At 42.6% G+C, this 22,718-nt stretch overlaps 1 protein-coding gene across 17 annotated transcripts in view; it reads left to right on the top strand.

Moving 5' to 3' along the window:
* SORBS1 (sorbin and SH3 domain containing 1) overlaps positions 1-21,896 on the top strand; it is a 113,323-nt gene extending 91,427 nt beyond the window's left edge. For 9 of the 17 annotated variants that reach the window (XM_027899224.1, XM_027899223.1, XM_027899222.1 and 6 more), the window contains 11 exons: positions 669-754; positions 2,325-2,492; positions 3,927-3,973; positions 5,474-5,588; positions 5,694-5,819; positions 6,851-7,045; positions 8,934-9,662; positions 10,974-11,090; positions 17,509-17,699; positions 18,852-18,964; positions 19,768-21,896. In XM_027899224.1, the coding sequence (XP_027755025.1) occupies positions 669-754; positions 2,325-2,492; positions 3,927-3,973; positions 5,474-5,588; positions 5,694-5,819; positions 6,851-7,045; positions 8,934-9,662; positions 10,974-11,090; positions 17,509-17,699; positions 18,852-18,964; positions 19,768-19,835 (1,955 nt within the window). In that variant the 3' untranslated portion in view covers positions 19,836-21,896. Of the gene's footprint in view, positions 1-668; positions 755-2,324; positions 2,493-3,926; positions 3,974-5,473; positions 5,589-5,693; positions 5,820-6,850; positions 7,046-8,933; positions 9,663-10,973; positions 11,091-16,822; positions 16,883-17,508; positions 17,700-18,851; positions 18,965-19,767 lie in introns of all 17 variants that reach the window. The other 8 variants (XM_027899232.1, XM_027899233.1, XM_027899236.1 and 5 more) reach the window with 3 other exon arrangements.
* The last annotated feature ends 822 nt before the right edge of the window (positions 21,897-22,718 follow it).

Raw genomic sequence — 22,718 nt, 5'->3', positions numbered from 1 at the left:
TTCTTCCACAACCCTTGCATTTTTATTCCTCACCTTTGCATCCCCTGGATCCTTTTTTTTTTTTTTTTTTCCCCCTAGTGTGTCTAACGTCCTTTGCGTGTCTTGCTCAGCATTTTTGTTCAGGACTTGTTAACAGCTGCACTTCTGAGAAACGATTTCCGCTGCCTTTCTAATCACATCAGGTTCAGTTTATCCCTCAAGCAGCTCTGGGGATGCAAGAATCTCAACATGAGATGTTTCTTGTCCTGTATCATTTACACACTTGGGAATTATAAAGCAAACCCAGATGATTTGCTTTAAAGGAGTAGTTTCTCAAGGTCTAGTTGTGTTTGCGTGTGTGTGTATTAAACTTTTCTCAACAGTAAAATGCCAAATCATTCTTCGATGGCAGTGAATCTTTTCTTTACAAAGTCCTTCTATGTCTTTACACTTTCCTGTACGTTATTTTCTCCCTATTTTTGGATCTTTGTTCACATGTACAGCCCAAAAGGGAAAAAAATGAAAATGGATAAATTATCAACATCTGATTGGCAATTTGGTCAATGGCAATTGAGAATCCTTACTGTTATAGTGGAAACAAATTGTTTAAAAATATTTATTTTTTTCCTTTCTGGTTATGCTAGATAAATCCATCTGTATTTTAACTTCCTTATGTTGTTTTGAAGTAGATTCAGAATCACCAAGGCATTTTGCACCAGTTGATTACATGGAAACTCCAGAAGAAATTATCCGCAGGCGGCATGATGACAAAGAGGTAATGCTCTCCTTTATGGTCTAATAACAGTTGTAGGAGCCCCACATAGAAGAAATATAGCATTCAGCCTTATATAAGGACGGCTTGTACGTCCATGGCTGTGTACTGGAAAGTAGAGCAACAAACAAACTAGTATGTTTTCATTTCAATACTGTATCTGTCACTGATTTGATGTATAATGTGTATAGTTCAGTTTAGCTTTTGTTTCAGTTTAACCTGATAGTTCTTATCAATTGCACAAAATTATATATAGGGACCTTAAATAATATAAAAAAGGTTGGAGATGTATGTGAGATGTGGTCCAACGCCCCAGAACTCTCAGATAAAGATGGTTAGCCTGTTACTGTTTTCATGCAAGTCACTTGAGTCGGTGTTAATCAAACTGGTGAAAAACAGTATTTTTCCTGTGGAGGTCCTCAGGTTTTGAACAGCAAATGTAAGATATTTTAAGCTATCAGAAAGTGGAAAGTTTTCCTTCAGTGCAAACTGGAATTCTTTATGGTGTCTGAAGTTGTTTACAACAGACTGTACCAGTCCTTTTTTGACTGGCTGAGCAACACTGGGACAAGACAAAATAATGGAAAAGCCACAGAGACATTTCAGCACCAACTGTATTCAAGCTGTGTTAAAAAAGTTATAAAGTGATTGCTTTCCAGGAAGCTGGAATTAATTTCCCCTGCCTGGGGGAGGGGAAAAAAAAAAAGTTTATTTTTAGTGTTAACTTTCTGAGTTCAAATAATGTTTATCTGTGCTTTGAAATACGGTAAAACCTGCTCTTAATTCCTGTGTGAAAAATTTATTTTTGCTGTCTTCCCCTGTGAAATAGTTACTGATCCCCCCACTTCCAAAATCCAGCATGAGAACTCGTATAAGATCAGAACTCTGAATTCAGTAAGGCCTGCTGGCTTTAAATGAGTTAGCACAGGGCTGAACTCTTTAGCTTACAGTCAGCCCCAAAAGGTGGGACAATCCCTCTACCCAGGTGCTCAAGAATGCACCTTTCCATTAGTGTGCTGGAGACTGAAGAAGTCCAAAATAATTCTTTGGGGTTTATTTACTTTATTTTACAAAGTGTGTTACACAGGCTGAAAGGAAGCATGGGAGAACCTGAATGTGGTTACACACTCTCCCAGGCCACTTGCAAGGCTCAGGGGAGTTCAGCACCTCAGAATATACCACTGGGGCTGATCCACGTCTCTTGAAAGTCAATGAGAGAAACTCCTTGTTTGTTGGTTGAAGGGGGTTTGGATCAGCTCTCTGTGTTATCAGCAATCTTCTTAGAAGCTCCTGGGAGCTGCCCAAAACTTAGAAAAACTCACTGACTTTCTTCAACTTTGGATTGTATATTGCCTCTGTATGAGATGGATTTCAGTTATGCCATAATGATGATGTACCTTCTGTGTTTGCAAAATGAAAGGGTATTGTGTAGTAAGTAGAATCAATATTTGATATGGAACTGTAAAACGCCAGATATTTGCAGGGACCTCAGGAATTTTAGTCACATTTATGGCAGCTTTTGAATGCCTTTAACTAGATGATTTATTGCCCATTTTATGCAATTTTATGGCAGAAACTTTTAGAGGACCAGAGACGGCTTAAACGTGAGCAAGAAGAAGCTGATATTGCAGCTAGAAGGCACACAGGGGTTATTCCAACGCACCATCAGTTTATCACTAATGAGCGATTTGGGGACCTCCTAAATGTAGACGATACAGCAAAGAGGAAATCTGGGTCAGAGGTCTGTTTTAGTTACCTCAGTCTGCTGCTTGACCCAAAGCAATAATTGCCTCTCACAATGTTGTGCTTTAGGCCGACATTAGCTCTTCAGAGAATGTCGTTTGTTGTTTTTTTTCCACCTTCCCCTTTCCCATTCTGGCTTCATTTAGATCTGCTTTGACTCTTGTGCCTGGTAAATTAATTGATAGCTCTATACCAAGCTGCATATATTAAAGCATGCCTGCTGAGAATTGCTGGTGCACACCTGTGATGCATGCCTTTAAATATCAGCTACTTAGTGAATCAAAGGCATTCTACATCTTTTGCATCATATTGCTACATTGTCTTCTTGTCTGTGCCTTATGCTTAGAAACTTCATGTCTTGTTGATCCTGGCCGTGTCACATAGGGTGGGTTTTTTTAGAAATACGTAGTTTTTTCTCTTGAAATATGCTTAATATGCTCTAGAAACAATCGGAAAAAGTCTCAGCATATTTCACTGTGTATGACCTGCTTGGACTTTCTGAAAGAGACAAAGGAAGAGGTAGATGGCTTTTCCAAGAGCCCCAAGGCACTTTTTCCAAAGACTGGATCCTAGTCCAAGTGTCATGGCCAAATGCTTTTTCTGCCTCACATGGACTGCTGCTGGACTCTTGGCATCAGCTGTTTCCCCAGAGGTGCTGCATTGCGGTGGTGGGTGGGGTGGTCACCGTATGGCTGGAGTACACCTGTCTGCCCTTTATCTGGTTTCAAATGCTCTGGAGCCTCATGAATGTGACTACTATTTATTTTATATTCTATTATCAAAATTACTTTAAAATTGTCTGAATATTTTGTGGCCATTAGAAAATCAGCCGAGTAAATCAAGCTTTAAAGTCTACGCCTGCTGTCAACGTCATTTTTGTCTTTGTAGCCACCGAAGACTTTTTTAGACACATGCTTAATTTATTTATATTTTCTCCTCACCTTTGTCTCTTTTCTACGAATTGATATGGAGTATATGGGTCATATTGCAGTATTCAACAGGGTCAGGTAATAATAAGAGCCACATCAAATAATATCCTACTGTTTTTTCCCAGCTAGTAAATTTTTCTTTTCAATTCAAATCTCAAAATAAATTTGGTCCTGGAGCCCCAGTAACTTTAGTTACTGGAGCAGCTTTCATTTTTCAGGATTAATCACATTTAAACATTTACTGCTGCTAAATCCATTTCCTGTAGAGCTCTTAATTACTGCTATACCAGAAGTTGGCACTTTGTGTCCTGGTGGGAAATGCCCATCCAGCATACTTGGACTGTAATACCAGTTGCACGCAAGCTTGTAGCAGAATACCTGCATCCAAGTTTTTCCCCATGCTGATGTTAGCTATAGAAGAGTTTGGGTGCTTTTCCTCAGAAGAGGGTTAAAAACCTAGTTCTTATTTTAATGTGTTGATTTTTTTTTTTTTTAATCTCTAGATGAGACCTGCTAGAGCCAAGTTTGACTTTAAAGCACAGACGCTAAAGTGAGTACAGCTTGTTATGACTACCTTGAGTGTTACTCCTCTGTTTTTTCCTCTAGGATGCAGCATTTATGAAGTGTCATACAATTGGATTCATGTTTTGAGAGTGTCTTCCCAGCAGCTCAAAGCAAAGGTGTCCTTATTAAGGCAGGGAAAAGTAAAATGAGTCTTGCAGATCATAGCCTCTGAAGGACCTTAAGGAAAATGTCTTATTTCTCAGTGCATCTCTGTCCCACACGATTTTTAGGGCAACCCACATTCTTTACAGGAACAGGTGAGTGCCCCTCTGAGGTGGGTGGAGCCACAGGACAGCAGCATTCACTTCACTGTGCCAAGCATAGCCCAAATGCAGAAGGGACTTAAAAAGATGCCTAGCTTTAAGTGTGTAGGTGGGCCCTTGACTCAGGATTTCCCTGATTTAGGACCTATAAGTTTGCAGAGTGGTCACTGCTCTCCTGGCATCTGTGTGTACATAGCAGGTGTTTGTGGTGTCATTTTTGTACCTCCAAGCCCTGTTATGGTCCTTTTGGTGAATCACACAGCACTACTTGTTCTTTTTGGGAAACACTGCTTTGAAGAGAAAGCCTGGAAGGCCTTTCCCTCTGCATGAGGCTGGAGAAGCTCTCATTTTAATATTGCTAGGAGGGAAGAAAGAAGAACAGAATTCAGTAAAGGACCTGTTGTTTTTCTTCTCAGGTGCTAATGTCCTGGGAATATTTTTGTTATATGTTCTACAGGTGATGATTTGTAATGATTTATGTAGCATATTCCAGCACCTCTAATAAAACTGAGGCAGATGTAAGGTATAACTGTTGTATCCCTTGAGCAGAACATACCAGGGTGCCAGACAAAAGGAGAGCTTGTGAAAAACGTCTTAGGAAAGGCTGTGTTGTCTGTTTTCTTCTGAGGATCCAAATAGTAGGTTTATGAGTCTAGTACAAGCTGCCCATAGTAGATGTTCTTCAAGCTGCAGACCATTCCTAAACTTAGACTGTAGATTAAAATTCCAGTTGTTAGCCCAGTTGAGGTCAGTGGTTGCACAACCACAGGCTGGCCAGAAATGTAATCATTGCAGGATCAACACTGGCATGTGAGGAGGTTAATCTAATCAACGAACTAACTCACATTAAAATCATGTGTCGCTTTGGAAGACACTTGTGACATGACTGTTTCAAAACAGTAATTGAGGGCTGTTCATTGTATCCAACATGGAAAGCAACCAGTGTCATCTTTGGCTGAAGCTTGACCTCATTGCTGCTGTAGTGTGTGATTAGTAGGGCCCTCATAAGCCAGCTTTTTTTGACAGGATGCTCAAAGAGCAAGAGAGTCCCTGCACATCACGATGTAAACAGAGTAATTCTCAACATTTAGCTTTCACTTGGGGTGGAGCACACTGTGTATCAACATATTGATGCAGACCTTGGTACCTAGGGATTGCTGGACAGAAAAAGAACACATCTGTCCTCCAATGAAGTTCTGATGGAGTGCTTGTGTTGTTAACAGGGAACTTCCTCTGCAAAAAGGAGATATTGTTTACATTTACAAGCAGATTGACCAGAACTGGTTCGAAGGTGAACACCATGGCAGAGTTGGCATCTTCCCACGATCATACATAGAGGTAGCTGCTTTCCTTGCAGGTGTTCTCTTTGTCCACTCCCTTTCTGCCAGTGACCAGTTTACGGGCTTTTTGTATGAGACTTACCTGATTGTTTGTTCATTCTAGCTCCTTCCACCAGCTGAGAAAGCTCAGCCCAAAAAGCCATTACCATTGCAAGTATTGGAATATGGAGATGCTATTGCTAAATTCAACTTCAATGGGGATACCCAAGTGGAAATGTCCTTCAGAAAGGTAGGGCTTTTGTTGTCCTGATGAATTGAATTCAGACATGGTGATGTTTTTAGCATTGGTAACTTGCAGTGTCCAAATGAAAGCTCCAATAAGATGAACTCTCTATTCAGGAAGGATTATTTGTGTTTTTACTCTACAGTCATTATTTAGTGCATTGTAGTTACTGTTGCAAGTAGGCTGAATCAAGAAGTGCTAATTATTTCCTTTGGGCTAACTGAGAAGGTTCTTTGAGCGCAAAGGCTGAAAGCCTGTCTCTGCAAGGCAAGTTAGATACTTGGTGACGTGCCTCTCCAGTCTGATAGTATTCAGTGGAGATGCACACAGTCCACAATAATGGTGATTTAGAAAAGAAGGAAACTGGGTTCACCTTCCTTCGTACTACAAACCAAATCATTGAGCAAGCGAAGTTCTGTGGTATTGGAGTGACTGACTAGACCTGACTGCAGAGTGAAGAGGTGGGAAGGGATTGTGTAATTGCTGTTCAGAACAAAGCCTTATTTAGATTAAGTAGCAGTAGTATTTCTCCATCTCAACCAACCCTCTGTTTTGATGCTCAGATTTGATCTTGTCTGTCTGCTCTTTTAATTACACATGAAGCTGGGACTTGCAGTTTATATTAAGGATCTGAAAGTCACTTCATTTGTCAGCAAAACACAAGAGAGCACAGAGAGACCTAGGTTAAACTGCAGACCTGTGCATACTTTCTGTACACCTCATACCTCTGAGAGGCTTGTGGTCAGCCTAAAACTGCTGGTTTCCATTTTTTAACTGGCTTTAGCAAGTAGGGTCTTGAAAATGTGAGCATAACTTAGTCTGCAGACAGCCCAAGTCAACATCAGAAAATCTGCTTTTTTACCTTCTCTCAGCTGAAAAATATTGTTCCCACCCAGAGTTTAGGGTTAGGATCACATAACTGGAAATAGGGGAAGCTGATTATTATTAGGTCAGCTGCAGCAAGATTAAAAATGTCATCTGCTTTGGAATGTTGACATTTGTTAAAATCAGAACTACATTGCTGTTCCTTCTTGTAGGGTGAAAGGATCACATTGATTCGACGAGTGGATGAGAACTGGTATGAAGGAAGAATCTCTGGCACCAGTCGCCAAGGCATCTTCCCTGTCACTTACGTGGAAGTGCTCAAAAGGCCAGTGGTCAAGAATGCCATTGACTATCCTGACCCACCAGTGTCCCTCTCCCCCAGCCGCAGCATCACGGCTTCACCACAGGTATTTGGACTAAGTGCAGCCAGTTTCAGCACTTTGCAGAACAGAGGGATGTTGCCATTGCTGTGTAAGAAGAAATAGCTGAAAAAAAGCTGTAGCTAAGACTAGTATTTTGTGCCATAAAAGCCAGGTGCTCCCTGCAGTATGCTGCAACTGCAGGAAAAGGTCATGTTTCATTACCAGAAAGGTTAATGAGTGGATCATTTGGGGATTTGGAGACCCAGCTTTTTACCTCTGATCTGTAGCTTCAATCCAGGCCAGGTTGCAAGGGCTGCAGTTCACAGCCATGGGATTAAATTTCACTGCCAGAGATGGAATGAATTGGTGATCCATCTTCTCCTGAGTGTATGTTTACACTTTACAGACCTTCATTTTGACGAGTGAATTTCATATTATGGCTATTAAAAGGGTGTCACAGACTGCTATAGTCATTATGTTGATCCCAGTCAGCTTGAATTAAGCTGTATACTTGCCCCTATCTGTTCCAGTTCATGACCAAGATTTAGGGAGACAGGCTCAGGAGAGAAGCCTGTATTATTTAAAATGGGTGGTAAATGAACTCGAGTTTTGAGAGCAGGTCAGTCTGGCATTTACCATGAATATTAGATTCAGTATGAATCATAATCAAAGCAGAAATCAACATGGCAACAGATATGGGGATCCCAGAATGTTTGCTGTGGAAAATTTATCAGAGAGGCACTGAGTCTCTAATCCCGTTTTTTTTTGCTCCCATCCTGCAAATACTTAAGTTAGAAGGTCAGTATACCTACCTGGGTCATGGCCATGAGGTTCTGGTGCATCCCTCTCTCACCTGTGGGACCAAAGCAAGGTCATTCTGAGGTTAAGGCTGGAAGGAACATAGGTGAAGAACTGGGATTGGGAGGAAGGGATAATACAGTACAAGATGAATGGGAAAAAAAATGCCATGACTCGTGCCTGTTGTCTGTCTGGATATTCCTGAAAAGGAGTGGCTTTAGTCTTAGCCACTATGTAAGGAGGAAAAACTTGTTGCTTGTTTGGGATTGCCTGTCAAAGTGGACCTTGGCTGAGCTTTTCTGTTTGAGCTTGGCAGCCTCTCCATAGCTGTGGCCTATCTGCCACAAGCTCTCTGCAAGCTTCTGACGGAAGGGATCATATCCACCTAATTTTGGTTTTCTTTGCTATTCTTTTGATTCCTCCCCTAGTAAATCAATTCTCTCCCTGCTTTTTTGCCTGACTTAGCAGAGGACTGAGAACTACTCTGAGCAGTGCTATTGTAGCTGTTCTCACTGATGTCACTCAGGGTGAGAGCTAAGGGCAAGACTTGTATATGTTCTGCCCTTATAAACATAGGATTTATTTTAATCACCTAAAGAGCAAATAGCCACAGGTGGCTTTTGTGATCCCTTTCTCCTGCAACAACTTCCTCAATATAAGTTTCTTGAGGAGAAGGCATTGCTCATACTAGAGTTGGATGAAGTCAAAATTTGCTGCAGCAGTGAATTCTGGCTGGGTCTGCAGTGTAAGTTATGAGCCCCCAGCTATTGCTGCCAGGCCAGTCAAATGCTGCATTCTGCCATTGTGGATGGTGGCTTCAACTGTTCCCTGAGGAACTTAAGACATATGGTATGAAGTCAGAGGTCTTCCACAAGATGTTTTATGTCTGAGATCCTGGCAAAGTCTGGAGAAGGGTATTAGCAGCACAGATACAGACTGGACCCTGTGGTTGGGGTAGCTGTGGGACAGCATGTTCTCCAGCAGGATGCACTATAGAAAACTTATGCACGCGGTCACAGATCTGCTTCTCTCTACACTCGCTCTCTCTCCTTTTACTTGTGCTCAGTTTTGTATTTCCTTTATTATTTTTTTGTTCATTTCTTTCTTTTTCTCTCCTGCTTTTGTCTCTTTCAAGTCTCCCAGCTCTGAGCTGCTCCATACACCAACTCCTCCGCCTTTGCCTTTCGCGCGCCGCGCCCTATCTCCAGAGGTGCAGGCGGTCACCTCTGAGTGGATTGCTCTGACTGTAGGAGTGTCTCCCAGCACCACTCCTGCCATAACTCCTCCATTGCCTCCTCCGCCTGAAGCCTCCCTCTCTCACACTGACTATCTCTCGCCTTCTGCTGCAGCCAGCCCTTCCCCCACACTCAGCCTCCACCATTCTCATCTCTCTGGCTCCTCGACTCCCAGGTCCATTAAGTCCCCATTGCCCTCTTACTCATCTAGACCTCAGTCTTCTGCCCACAGTTTCTATCAGGCCACTCCACAAAGCGAAGAAAAGTTTGTTGACTCCCCTCCTCCCAGCGTGACCTACTCTAACTCCTCTCGCTGGGCAGTGGAGAGCCCCGAAAGCATCCTGGCAGAGCAGCGGGACACCACTGGCAGCCAAGCCTGGTTCCAAAAGACTAGAGAGGGCAACAGCAACCCTGAGCAGAGCGCTCACGCTGTTCCCAAGATCTCTGTTGAGCGCTGCCTGAAACCATCCCAACTAGACATGCGTGCGAGCCCAGAAAAGAGACCTGTGGGTTCCTCTGAGGACAACCAGTTGTGTCAGGAGCTAATGGCTATTGTTCAGGGAGGTAAAACAGAGAAAAAAGACGTGAGGAAAGGTGATCTGGGAAAGTTTCAAAGCGGGGAAAAGAAGGTACTTCTCCTGCATGTGTGTGTGCTCCTCTGAATTGCTGATTTTATTTAACTGGCGTATTGAGGTTTGTGCTGCTCTGCTGGCCAGGCAGAGCCAGTGGCTGCCACATGTCATTTTGATGATCCTAAGGCTGTCTTCCAGGGGTCACCAGTGGCATTCACTTGATAGCAGATCAAAATGTTTTAGAAGAGGGCTCCAGAGCAGTGTAGTGAAAATTATTTTAGAATGGGTAATAACGCAGAACTGACACAATCAGTCACGTCTAATGAGGTGATTGTCCCAGATAGTGGCTATTACCAAATGTGTCAGATCAAAGTATCACTCAGGCCTCATGCCTGCATACCTGTGTAGAATACAGACAATTCCTTGCTATTCAGAGATTTTCCAGTGTGGATCATCTATGGTTATAGAATTTGTTTGTTCCTTCTAAATCCAAGGGCTGAAAAGCCTTGTAAACATCGACCTGGCTCCTAGAATCACAAAAGCTGTGCCCTGTTGGTCCTGCAGCCTATGATTTAGTGAACCTTAGTCTGGGATGTGCCTGACTAAGGGAGTCTTTATTGTTATCTCTGCGTTGAGTGGCATTTATTACCTTTGCATTCCTAAAACAATGTGAAAGGCTGTAGCCACTAATGGGAATAAGACCTAGTGATACTTCTGCCCAAGAGTTTTCAATTATATAGCCGTATGTTACAATAAAAGGATACATGTGAAACTCTCCATAGCTTCTACAACCTGTCTTCTGCCCTCAGTCTTGGTATAGGAGATACGCCTCTCCTTGCAGCTCTCAGTTGACTTGGGGTGTCCACTGTGGGCTACAGCCAGCCCAAATATATTACAGTACCCCCATGAGTGGAACTTCGGAGAGGTCAAAATCATACAATTATAAATACTGTCTTGGATGGACTGCGGAAGCCTCCATCTAGATGGACATACCCAATCTAGACAACATTAAATAATGAGAAACTAGGGTTTCCAAGATGACATGTTTCACACTGGGAAATCTTATGACAAATAATTTGATTTCTGCTTGAATTATAACCAGAAGTATACTGAGAACTGTGTAAAGACTGCACTGTTTACCATCTAGATGTGGTTTAGTAGCATTTTTTACAGACATAACCTGCATGTTTAAAAGAGAATGAGGTGGTCAGCTCAGACAAACCAACTAGAAGCTGCACTTGCCCTTGCATGGAGTTACTGTTGCTGTGTGTGCTTCAAATTTACTGGATAGTAGATGCTCTTATCACTAGCAGTGATTGTGATAGGAGACTGTGTGCCAAGCTGACCAAATTTTCTTTTCTTCAAAAGACTACAGACTCAAAAGTATTCTCTTCATCTGCTTCTCTTACTTCCTCTACCCTCTCTTCCTCTACTGTCACAACACAGCCACCTCCCAGACTTACACGCAGAGTCAGTAAGCCACAGGTAATCATCTTTGCTGATTACTGTTCCATTACTTAGAGTTGTCTCCATGCCATGCCATTGTTTTGTCATATGCTTATTTAGCTGTTCATTGATTCCACAAGTGAGATAATTTTCCTCTCATTTAGAATTTTTATAAAAAAAAAAAAAATTTACTTCCAGACTGTGCAGAAGAGCAGATATGGGCAAAATCTTCAGCTGGTGCAAATCCACATAGCTCAAGTCCAGGTTTCTGTCCATTTGTACCAGCTGAGGATCTGCTTTTCTGTTCTGCCAAAAGATTAACTCAGGGCTTACTTAGTTCTGACCTTGAGTTCCTACACCTTGGTTGCATTGTAAGGCAGTGTTGGTGGCCTCCTTAGCAGGAATAATGTAGCTTGAGATAATTTGGTTGGAGTATTGTTTAACCACCTGAGATCAGGATTCAGGATTTGAGCATCTCAGAGCTGGGGATAAGGCATACACAACTTGGTATCCACAATGTCAGGGGCCTGTTCTGGTCTTCTCAGGTAGGATTCAGAGGTTCTGAACTCTATTGGTGAGAGCTACAAATGTTTTTACAGAGGGATGCAGTAGGGTCTGTGCAGCTCAGGCTTAGCACTGTGTGGCTGGGGTTCCCCAGGTTCTGAGAATGAGTGGTGCTCACAGCTGCTGGTACCTCATCAGTCCTTCCAGGCAGCTTCCACAAGATGGCAATATTTGAAACAGAAAACTCACAATTAGCAAAATCTGGACTCTTTTTAGTGATGGGTATTGGGGAAGCAATCTTTGGCTTGATCAGTGAACCAAGCACGCTGCTAGTGTAAGATGAGAGTGGGAAGCAGTTGCCAATGTTACTTCTTTTCTTGATCAGTTTATGAGAAATATAGCTTTAACCCTTACATTTTCCTTTTACCTTTACTGATTTTCCTCCAATTGTGAGCTTGCACAACTTTTTACTGAACAACCACCTCCTGCTTCCCTTTCAGTCTCAATATCTGAGTCCAATAGGATACGTGTTCTGCTTCATGTTAAAAACCCACATAAGTTTCCTGTGTTGGCCTTTCTCCTGACCCCTGATCTGCTTGGTCCTGTGGGTGCTTACACTGGATGTATGTGGTCTGAAAGAGCATTTAGAGAAAGACATTTCTCCCAAGGGATGGCTAGCACACAGTTCTATTTTGGGTGTTGCACCTGGTTGTAATAGGACCCTGTGGCCTTTTTTTGGAGTCAATGTCAAGTCAATACTTGTATTTTATATGCCTTGACAATCATAGCATTGTCAGTGTCAAGTTAAAACTGTGTGTGACGTTAACCCAGTAGTTTTGACCTTCTTTCCAGCTCTGAATCTATGATTGTTTAGGGAACAGGAGTGGTATTTATATTGCAAATGACTTCTTATTATCTGTGTGACCCATACAGAGGCTGATTGCTTCAGCAGAACTTCAGGTAATGCCCTGGAGGCTTTTCAAAAATCGGTACCTTTTGACTGATTTTAATCAAATGAGAAAAGCACTTAGCAGACATGGAAATGAGCCATGACATTTGAGTTTTGTTTCCATTACTGTCCATCCCTGGCGTATGAGGTACTTTACGATCTTGAATTTTAGTTTTCTTTCTCATTATAGAGAGCCTCTCCAGTTATAAAATTCTGACTGAGGGTTATTTGCAAGTTAAGGACCCCTTTGGTACAGGACTGGTGTAAGGATTGTGTTCTTGCCTATTAAGTAAAAATATAAATTGCAATGGCTCTTTGAGCTACTCTGAAATTTCCTTCTGTTTGCTATTAGTTCAAACTAAAAAGAAAACAGAACCACCCCACAGCATATGAAAGATATTCTAAGTATAACTTACAGATAATTTGTTTCAATATTCTAGAAAAACATGATATTAAGGAGTAATGTAATCTGTCAAATCAGTTTATTTTGGGGGACCCACAGGAATTTTCCATTTTAATTCCCGTTTTGCTCTGAGGTCCTTTTAGCACACTGTGACAGTCGGCAGTGGTGCTAGCACAGTGTGATCAGTGCAACAGCTTCAGCCCTGGGGCTGGACTGTAGCTGTGGGGTGGAGAAGGCAGGAGTGACTGACCAAAGGTCCCTATGTCACCTGGCAGCATGAGGGTTGTTAGTGGGGACCTGTCTGCTCCTTTGCACTTGTACAAAATCACTCCTGCAGAGTGGTAAGTAATTTCACCTGGTTTTGGCCAGTAGAGAGGAGAACATATGAGGTGTATGTTCAGACCCCCATGTTCCCCAGTACAGACCAACTACCCTTACTTAGTATGTTAATTACTTTGCACCATATCCAAGGTAAACTTTTATCCCCCCTCCAGTGGTTTTCTATTGCTCCACAGATTCAGCACAGCAGTGTTTCTGCTAAGTGCTTACTGTCCAAGGCAGAGCTGCCCAGCCTGCAGCAGACATTGGTACTTGCTTATGGGAAATGCATTTTTCTGCTGTAGACACAGCCTTTAGCTTCTGATCCGGGGGCTGGGGAGTCTTTCTCCTGACTATGACAGCCTTCAGGTCGGGTGCTCCACTCTGCAGCCTTTTCAGTGTCCTTTGTGAGAGCTCTTCAGCCAGCTTTCCATTCACTTTCACCAGAGCTGGGGCTTGGTGTGTGCAGGGGTTTTCCTTTTTATTTTTGCCTGGGCTGGAGAGGCCTCCCTGCTCATGGTTCTCCATTCACGTGTGGGAGCATCACTGCTGCTGTTTGCCCTTCTCTGAGGGGGTAACAATTTGTCTTTCTGTCTTGTCTATCTGTCAGTCTGTTCTGTTTAACTTTCTCCTTGCTCATGTAGTCCTTTAACTCCCAGCTGAAATGGATGAAAGAAGACATGTAAATGAGACCTGCAACGGATAGATGCACTGATGCTACTTGACCTGTCTAGGAACAGGGAGAGCACTGTTGAGTAGCTCCGGCATCTCTCTTCCTAATATTTAAAACCTGCCTTAGAGCTTTTCTAGGCTCTTAATGTAGAACCTTTTTCTGGTAATTTTACAAACTTGCGGTGCTCCTTAGACCCATCCTCAAACACTATATGAGGTGGAAACAGTGGTCAGCTGAGTTTTAGGACTGACTGTACTGCGTATTTGTACACATAGTCTGTAGACATGGAGACAGAGAGACTTAAGCACTCGCTTCAGTTTATTCACTTAGTCTTTACGAAAAGTGTGGTTGGAGGGGTAGGACTTAAGGTGTCCTCATGGGTTGTGAATACTTGGTCACTTTTAGGGCCCTCTGTTTTGCTAGCAGAGCTAGCTCACCCTTTTTGGGGAACCTCTGTGTTTTATACTTCGGAGCTGTGCCCCGCCCTTGCTGATTCCTCAGCCACCTGTGGCACAAGGAGCCACCAACATAGGTAGTATATAGGCTTTTTGAAACTGGGTTTGAAGAGCATTTGGACCTGTAACACTTTTTTTCTCCCTTTAATATGCTATCTCCCTGTAAGAATAGTGTAGGGTTGGTTTGGCTGATTTAAAAAAAAAAAAAAAAAAAAAGAAGCCAGCTAGATCATGCTATCAAGGTCACTTGTTTAAAGCAGTGGGGCGGTACGTTTACGACCTAAAATTATAGTATTTGATCTGGTCGTTTTTTCGTCCTGTTTGGCTGATACTGCATAGTTGCTGACTGTAGGGTGTTTCATCACCTCACTGCAGGGCTCTGCTGTAGCCCAGGAGTTAGTGTTTTGGTAGGAGCTGCCTGGATCTCTGGAGCAGAGGCCAGAGGGATCTGCTTTGTCATGTGTCTTTCAGGAACTGGAAGCTGCTAGGAGGGCAGGGGACTGCTTGGCCTTTGTTCCTGCCCAGCTGTCTCATAGAAGTTCCTATGAGAATCCTGCCAGGAAAGGGAATGTGGCCAGGGTTCTGTTGCTGGTAGGCTGCACCTCCTGATAATACACATACAAGCTTGCACCATGGAGCATTCAGAGGTAGTGTCAATTTTTTAGCTTTCAAATAACTAATTTAATTCATAGTTATTAATGCTTTCAGGAGGAAAAGTGGGTCAGGAAGGTCACAAGTAATCAATGGGAAATGGACCATGTGGTCTTAGGAGCTCATGGAGCAATTCCAGCTGTCAATTTATTAGTATGGAGTCAAGAGGCACTTTCTTGAATAAAAGAAAAAAAATCATTCTTACAGCTGCCTCAACCTGGAAATTGATTTCCCCAGCTACTTAACCACCTGAGTTAGCTCTGATCTTGTCATATTTGATGCACTATATCCAGTTGGTCTGCTCAATATTAACTTCAAATTTCTAATTTTTCCATTTGCCTTTCAGGGCTGATGATAGGCAGGCAGGAAGGACTTCTAGAAATCCTGTGACAATTTCAGGCTCCAGTAAACACTTTGATTGCAAATTGCACTGCAATTAGTCTATTCAAGCTAGGTTTAATTTTCTTTCTATAGAAATATACATGGTAACAGAGCATTGCTTCTTAGGGCAGTGATCCCAGATTCCAGCCCCAGACAGTAGAGCTGACAACAAAGGAGTTGTGGGGCTGGGTTGGCCTAGAGTGGGTCACAGTCCTTGAGAAAAGAGACTGTTTGCTTTAATACAATGATGGGCACAGCTCCAGAGGTCCAAGATGTGTTTCAGAGGAGCTTTGAGAACAGGAATTAGACAGGGATGAGCTCATCACCCTGCACTTCTCCAAACTCTTTGAGCATGCTTGTGCTGAAGGTATCACACAGACCTCTTTATCCTCCTCTTCTGCCATGAGAAAGCAAACCTTTTACTCAAGGGCACTGTTGAAGGGGATAAAGAGGTGGACAGAAAGCATAACAATTTAGACCTTTGAAATTTAGTTTGAAAATTGTGTTGAATGATCACAGAGGATGGTCATGCTGTGTATCTTATCCAATCCACTTTACCAAGTAGCACTGCAGGCAGTACACTAGTTCAGACATCCCATTTACTCCCAGCATGTCCCTTGCTTTCAGTAGGTGTATGAATATGCAAAAGTATGCCAAACCAGGCTGTGGATACTTGTGTGATTTTTTCAGTGATGTTTCCCTTCCTCATAAAACCTCCATCCTCAAACACCCTGATTTTCCTTGCTGTGCCCACAAGTCCCTGTGAAGAGTTGTGACTGGGGATAGAGGCAGGGCAGAGACCAGCAGCTTCACTGGTGGTGGTGTTTGGAGATGGGTTTTCCAGTCAGGTCATTTTGTGCCTGTTGTGGGAATTAACAGAACATTTCAGATCCCTGCTTGGCACAGGCTGAAGTGATTTTGATGGGCCTACATGGCATTCTGAGGACTTGAGCTGGTTTTTTTAAGAAGAAAGTGATTTGCTGTTCTCTTCCATGTCAAAGTCATTGAGGACTTTTCTAAAAACAGCAGCAGATTTTTCTCAGCATGCTTTTGGCCTTTCAGTTTTGGTGCTCTCAAGTATGTGCTCTTGTCCTTGTTCTTTTTCCCCTACAGGAATGCAATATGACACTATGTACCATTTCTGGCTGTGGCTGTGTCCATAACCTTCCACTCTGATTCCCTGCTCTAAGTTCTGTTTTGCTGTCATCTTTCTCTTTGCAGCATTTTCTGTGCTGCAGTGCAGTTGTGTTACTGTAGCCTCAATGTCTCTTGAGTAAATGAAGGACCTTGCTGTCTAAGAAGTGTGATGTTGGGGTGGGGAGGGGAAGAGTTGTTCATTTTCTTTTGTCTGCACTCCACTGACATTTTTTTTTTAAATCTGACCAATGTAACATCTGCTAAAATGTCTTCCTTATCATTTGCTTGGTGATCACACAGCCTTCTCACCATTCATTGAGAGCTGGACCAGATCTCACAGAGTCTGAAAAGAGCTATGTGGTAAGGCCCCTGTTTGACTCAGATGTGTAGTCCTAGACACTCTTCACCCAGACAGTAACATCTCAGTAGAGATAAAATGCCAGCACTATTTTTAATTGCAAACTAGGTACATATTTATCTATCTGCATATACTGTTTTGTTTGCAACAGAAAAAAGGAATTTAACAATTAGAAAAACTGTCATAGCCAATGAGAAGTTGGGCTAATTGTGCTGCCAGACCCTGAGTATAAGTTAAATGAAGCCAAATGCATGAATGGAGCAGCCCACATCACCTTGCATTCTGAACTGACTTCATAGCATTTGTAATGGTGTCACTGCCTAACTAATTGCAACCTCTTATGCTGCTGCTTTTAAAAATATATGCATATGTATTTGTTACAAATCTTCAAACTAAATGCCAAATTCTTCTGTATCTTGCCTGTTTTTCCATGCTTACACCTGGATCCCTTCTGCACTCCACTACCTGGATATTTACCTGGATCTACAACTCTTTTTTTTTTTTTTTTTACTGGACTTATGTGCTGCAACTGGAATGTCCCATCTCTTCTTGTCTATATTTTCCCCTCCCTTCCCCCTGTTGACTGTCCTTTGGGTGTTCTTGGATGTCAATGCTGCCTACCACGCAGGAAGCTGTTTGCAATGAGATCATAAACATTGCAGAAAAGTCTGTTCATTACTGCAGTACTATTTCTCAGCCTCTTGACTCTCGCCACAAGGTGACCACTAATGACCATAAACCATCTCTCATCATTTCTCAGCAACCTCAAGCACAGCAGCAAGGAGCCAGCCCTGAGCGAAGTCAAACACCACGAGACATGTAAGTCCTTTTGGTTCCCATCTCTTCCAGGGGCCTTATTTCTGACTGGTGGTAGAGATAGGGAGATATGAGAGTTTTCAGTGTTTCAGGAGTTAATTAGAATTATGCAGAAACATCAGCTTTGCTTTAAAGAACAAAAATAGCCACATATCATCATAAGGGGTAGTTTCAAACTGTGACCTTTATGTCTGTATAGCACTTGAAATGACCTCACGATCCAGGACTGGGTCTCTATTATAGAGACAGTCTCAATGTCTTTGTATCTTGAAACTGGAGACAAGTTAATATCCACTGGCTACACCTGACTCATATGGTGTGATCAGTGTGTTCACTGCTGTTCTTAGCTCCTCACAGTACACTGAGCTGTCCCGACACTGATGCCACTTGGTGCATTGTTGGCCTGTTCCTCAGGTGAGAATAGTAGCCTATGCTGCGTCCTGGGGACTGACACGCCTTGGCAGTTGGTTCATGAAAGGAGCCTTTGCTTTCCCTTTATGCAGAACAGAAAGTCTCACATTCGCTCTGTTTTCACTTCCCACAGGCAGGGGACTGAAGCTTCCCCAAATGTGCCCACTTGATTGTTTCCACTCCATAAGGCTCCTCTAATAAATGCAGAGTTCCTCTGGAGCAAGTGCTGTCTCAGGGCAGGATTCAACCTTGGGTTTTGTTTGCACCATACCTCCTCAGCCTGATCCAGCAAACTTAGTGCCATACAGCAGGCAGTATCTTTTTCTGAAGTCCTTTCCTCTGTCATTTGGTCACTCATAGCCCTGCCTATGTGTCTGGGTAAGGGAACAGATGTCTCATTTAGCCAGGAATGAGTGTATCCAGGTTTTGGCTTGCCTTCATAGGGTCTCTAGGTGCTACATGTTAGGAAGACTGGTTCTTTCAGTCTGTGCAGACAACTACATGGCAAAGAGGAAAGAGAAGCTCTCCACATATCCCACACGGTGCAGGCATGACAGTTTTTACTACCGTGGCCCTTTGACCACAGCCAGCTCTATGCAGTTGGCTTCCAGCTCTCAAGAGGAAAACACAAGTCCAGATTGCATTGAACAACATATAGTAGGAATCAGGGGAAGGGAAACGTCACCTCCTGATGGGATGTCAGAGAAATCCGGTTGCTAACATGTAGTATCTTTCTGGTTTTAGAGTTAGCTATCAAGCCCTCTACAGCTATACTCCTCAGAATGATGATGAGCTGGAACTGAGAGATGGTGACATTGTCGATGTCATGGAGAAATGCGATGACGGCTGGTTTGTGGGTGAGTGTGATACTTGCATGTCAGCAGAGCTTTTTGGGATGAGCAATTTTGCAGGATGTCTGGAATTTGCTTTCATTTGTGGGGTCAAAATGGTGAAAAAATCAACTTAAATTTTTCCACAATTTTCTGATCTTTTCCCACCAAGAATATTGAAATTAAGCTGCAGGTTGGTGGACCTTTGTTTTCCTTGCTAGGTCTTTAGTTTTCCTTTTTTTATGTTCTTAGTATCTCCACTCCCCTCTTCCTCCCGATCCTTCTTGCTCACACAGGTGACAGAGCAACAGAGGGAACCAAAGAAAACTGGATTTCTGTAGCATTTCCAAAGCTGAGGGAGCCATGACAAGCTACAGAAAGTGGCAAAGTAGGGGATGAAGGGAACGCATGGGTAGGAGTTGCAGTCCCTGAAAATACAGACTCAACTGTATGTTTAGCAAAATCCTTTACCTTCAAAGAGTGCAAGTCTGGACAGTGTTCTCCATCTCAACACTGCAAATCTAGACTTGTTATTTCTTAATGGAGATTAGCTCACTTACGCTGATAGGAGTTTGGCTTCTAGCCTATAGGCATAGGAGCTTTCACCAGCACTTTATTAATTGTTAAAAGTGAAGACCAAAGGTGATGAGTAGCGGAATTAATTGTGATCTGGTCTGTACCAAAAGGCTCTTTGATCAGGACTCCTATTTAGTATTAGAAATCAATGCCTCCAGGCAGAAGAGGTTGTCACCTCTTCGTTTTTAAACCCTTAAGCCTTCCTTGCATGTCTCCCTCTTATTCTGGATTCCTTGTGTTTTATTCTGCAACAGGTACATCCAGGAGAACAAGGCAATTCGGCACCTTCCCAGGCAACTACGTGAAGCTTTTGTACCTGTAAAATAACAGTGATCCTACCATGTCAGTGATGGGATTGTTTTCCAGATGATGTTTTCAAACAGTGAAGAAACAGACAATTTATGAATGTAATGGACAAGAGACGAGATGTGTTAGGAGGATGTGGTTATGTGGTACAGTATTGAGTTGAATGTGTAGCCCTGCTTCCACGGAGTCAGGGTGTGATTTGTTTGCTGAAGAAGAGACAGTTTCTAGTTTACAGTGCTGCCTTTGTGTATTCCTCTCCCTTCCTCGGCAAGAGTTTTGATGATAATCTTAATTTGTACGGAGTACCTCTGAGAAGGCTTCAGGGAAGCATGTGGTATAGGTTTTGTTTGTGTTGAGGTAGGATAGTGCTTTGGGCAGTACGCAGCCACTCATGTTCATTGGCAGGTTTCAGGGAGTTCAGGCTTTCCTCACAGTTTCTGCCTCTCTGAAGACTCACTTTGCTCTGCTTTCCACTTCCTGTCATGCATCTTAAGACCCAGCAGAGGCAGTGGCTGGCTGACAGAGTTAAACTGCAGAGCACTGTGTGGAAAAGGAGCTTGGGACTGGTTTAATCCAGAGACGTCAGATAAAACATAATGCAAATGGGCAAAAATCCCAAACCCTTTAATAACATTACCAATCTCTGCAGGTTTTTTTCTTTTGTGCAGGGTGTGTGTGTGTGTGTGTGTGAGTGTATTGTGTGCATCAAAATGAACTGAGTCCTGTTTTTAAAGAGAAATCAGCCTGGCTTTGACATTTATCTGCACAAAGAACAGAACCAATAAGCAGAACATCTGTGAGAGCAAATCCTGGTTTTGAGTCCTACAGTTGTTCACTTTCTCTGCTCCTCATGCCCTGTTGCTGGCCCTAAAGGATCACACACTTTTTGCAGTATATGCCTCGGGATGAAGGTTTTGCTTCTTTCCCAGCATTAAATCTTAGTGGCTCTATTAAATCTGAGCAACGTTATCACTAAGGGTGCCTTTTTTTTTTCCTTTTTGTTACAGTGTTGATGGTAGGTCTCAAATAAAACATGCATTTTGGCTGCCTCTTAGTCATGCAAAAAAGTCTAATCAATTTCGAATGCTGTTCCCAGCAGTTACTACCCGTTACATAGATTTGTATTTCCTTGAGGAAAAAAAATAACATGGCTTGGCTGGATGCTTGCCTGTAAATCCACTCTGAATACTCTTTTGATAGACATTTTCTTATTAAGAAAAAGCATAAACAAAACCGGTTCTATCAGACTCTGCTTCCTACAATTACCGTACAAATAGCAAAGGGTTAGATTGCTATTTTGTCATAAGCCGTATTTAATAATATAAAATGCCTATTTTTATGCTGATGCTTTTATACAGATTTATTAAGAGTAACTACAACTAACTGTTAGCACGACTTGCAATGTTTTGATAAACTAGCCATGCTCCTGGGTTTGAAATCAAGTAGGCTTGTCTTCCACCTAGGTCAGTGGAAGAGAAGACTCCGTGTCTCAGAAGTTTGACTGTAAATATGTATATTTAACTTTGTACAGACAATGTACTTACCTTGTATAGAAAAATAATTTAAACACATTGAGTGAAGGGAGGGAAAAAAAGGCAGTTGTGAAAGGTTGGGTTTTTTTTCCACTTTTATTTAAATGATGGAGTTCCATGTATGTTCACATAAAGAGTTTTAGCACAAAACATTCATTATGAAAGGCTTTCAGATATGACACAAAGCACTACTGTTTCTTTTCTGCAGGAGATACATTGAATCCTGCATCTTATTTATGGGTTTGTTGTTCTGCTTTGGATTTGCCCTCCAGTTATTTGCAGCAATATTTAGGCCTGTTGCTAAGATTGGATAACATCAAATTAATCTATCCAGCGAAATAACGTGTTGATATTGATTGTATATAACATACTCGTTTAGAGGTTAATTTTTGGTTCTTGCTCTTGCCAGTTTAAGTTACACACACACACACATACACACACACTCTCATATCCACACAAAATGCAACTTATTTTTGTGTTGATTTTTTGTTTCTTATTGCAGTGGATTACTATTTGACAATTAATAAATGGAATTATTGAATTACTTTTGTGTTCCTTGTACAAATTATTAAATAAAATCTATTCTGGTTGTTCCTGTACTTTTGTACTGGTGCCCTGCTGTGGCTGTCTTTGGCTGTGTCCATACTGAGCTGTAGGTGTTTGCCATGGGCTTCCCCACTGTTCTGTACATGAGGATCCTTGTGATTTGGCCGGAGCTCACTGGTTCTCCTTCCTGAGCCATAGGCTGGATGTGAGTTTTTTGAAACCAAGGTGTAAAGCAGAGAAAAAAAGTGGTTTACACCCAGATCTCACTGTAATGTGGGGTCAGGGTGCAGCTGCTGTGGTATGCATGCAGACCTGCGGGGCAGGAGTACACCCAAGTCCACTGGTTTACAAAGGGTCTTTGTGACTCACTCTCAGATGACAAGACCACACAGGTTAAGTCAGACAAGAAATCCTAAATGCTAGTCTGTGTGTAGGAGGGGATGTCAACTGACATTGGGCTTATGTGTGCATTTTTAACCCTGACTCAGGTCAAAAGCTTTAAGACACTCACTTCTGTGGTAGCTGCACTCTGACTGGGCAAGTACGGCTACAGCATTGAATCAAGGGGTTTGTGCAAGGTCTGTGGTGATCATGTCACATCTCCCAGCCCTGCAGCAATACAGCTAGCTGGGATTTTCTGGCAGTGCCTTCTGTAAGGGAACAGACCCTGAAGGAGTAGAGCAAAGGAAAGGCAACAGCTGAGCTACCTGGGTGTGCTCCCTGGGGTCCAGTAATGCACGAGTACCCCAAATGCCCCACACGCCTCCACACGTTTGACTCCTGCATGCTGCCTGTGCAGGGCTGTGCTCACTCCAAAGACT

Source organism: Empidonax traillii, unplaced genomic scaffold (genome assembly GCF_003031625.1).
Source record: "Empidonax traillii isolate 1590-97213 ecotype Southwest subspecies unplaced genomic scaffold, ASM303162v1 scaffold651:size361119, whole genome shotgun sequence".
NCBI classification, from domain to species: Eukaryota; Metazoa; Chordata; class Aves; order Passeriformes; family Tyrannidae; genus Empidonax; species Empidonax traillii.
The sequence above is the reverse complement of the archived record's forward strand: the minus strand, read 5'-3'. Positions and strand labels throughout refer to the sequence as shown.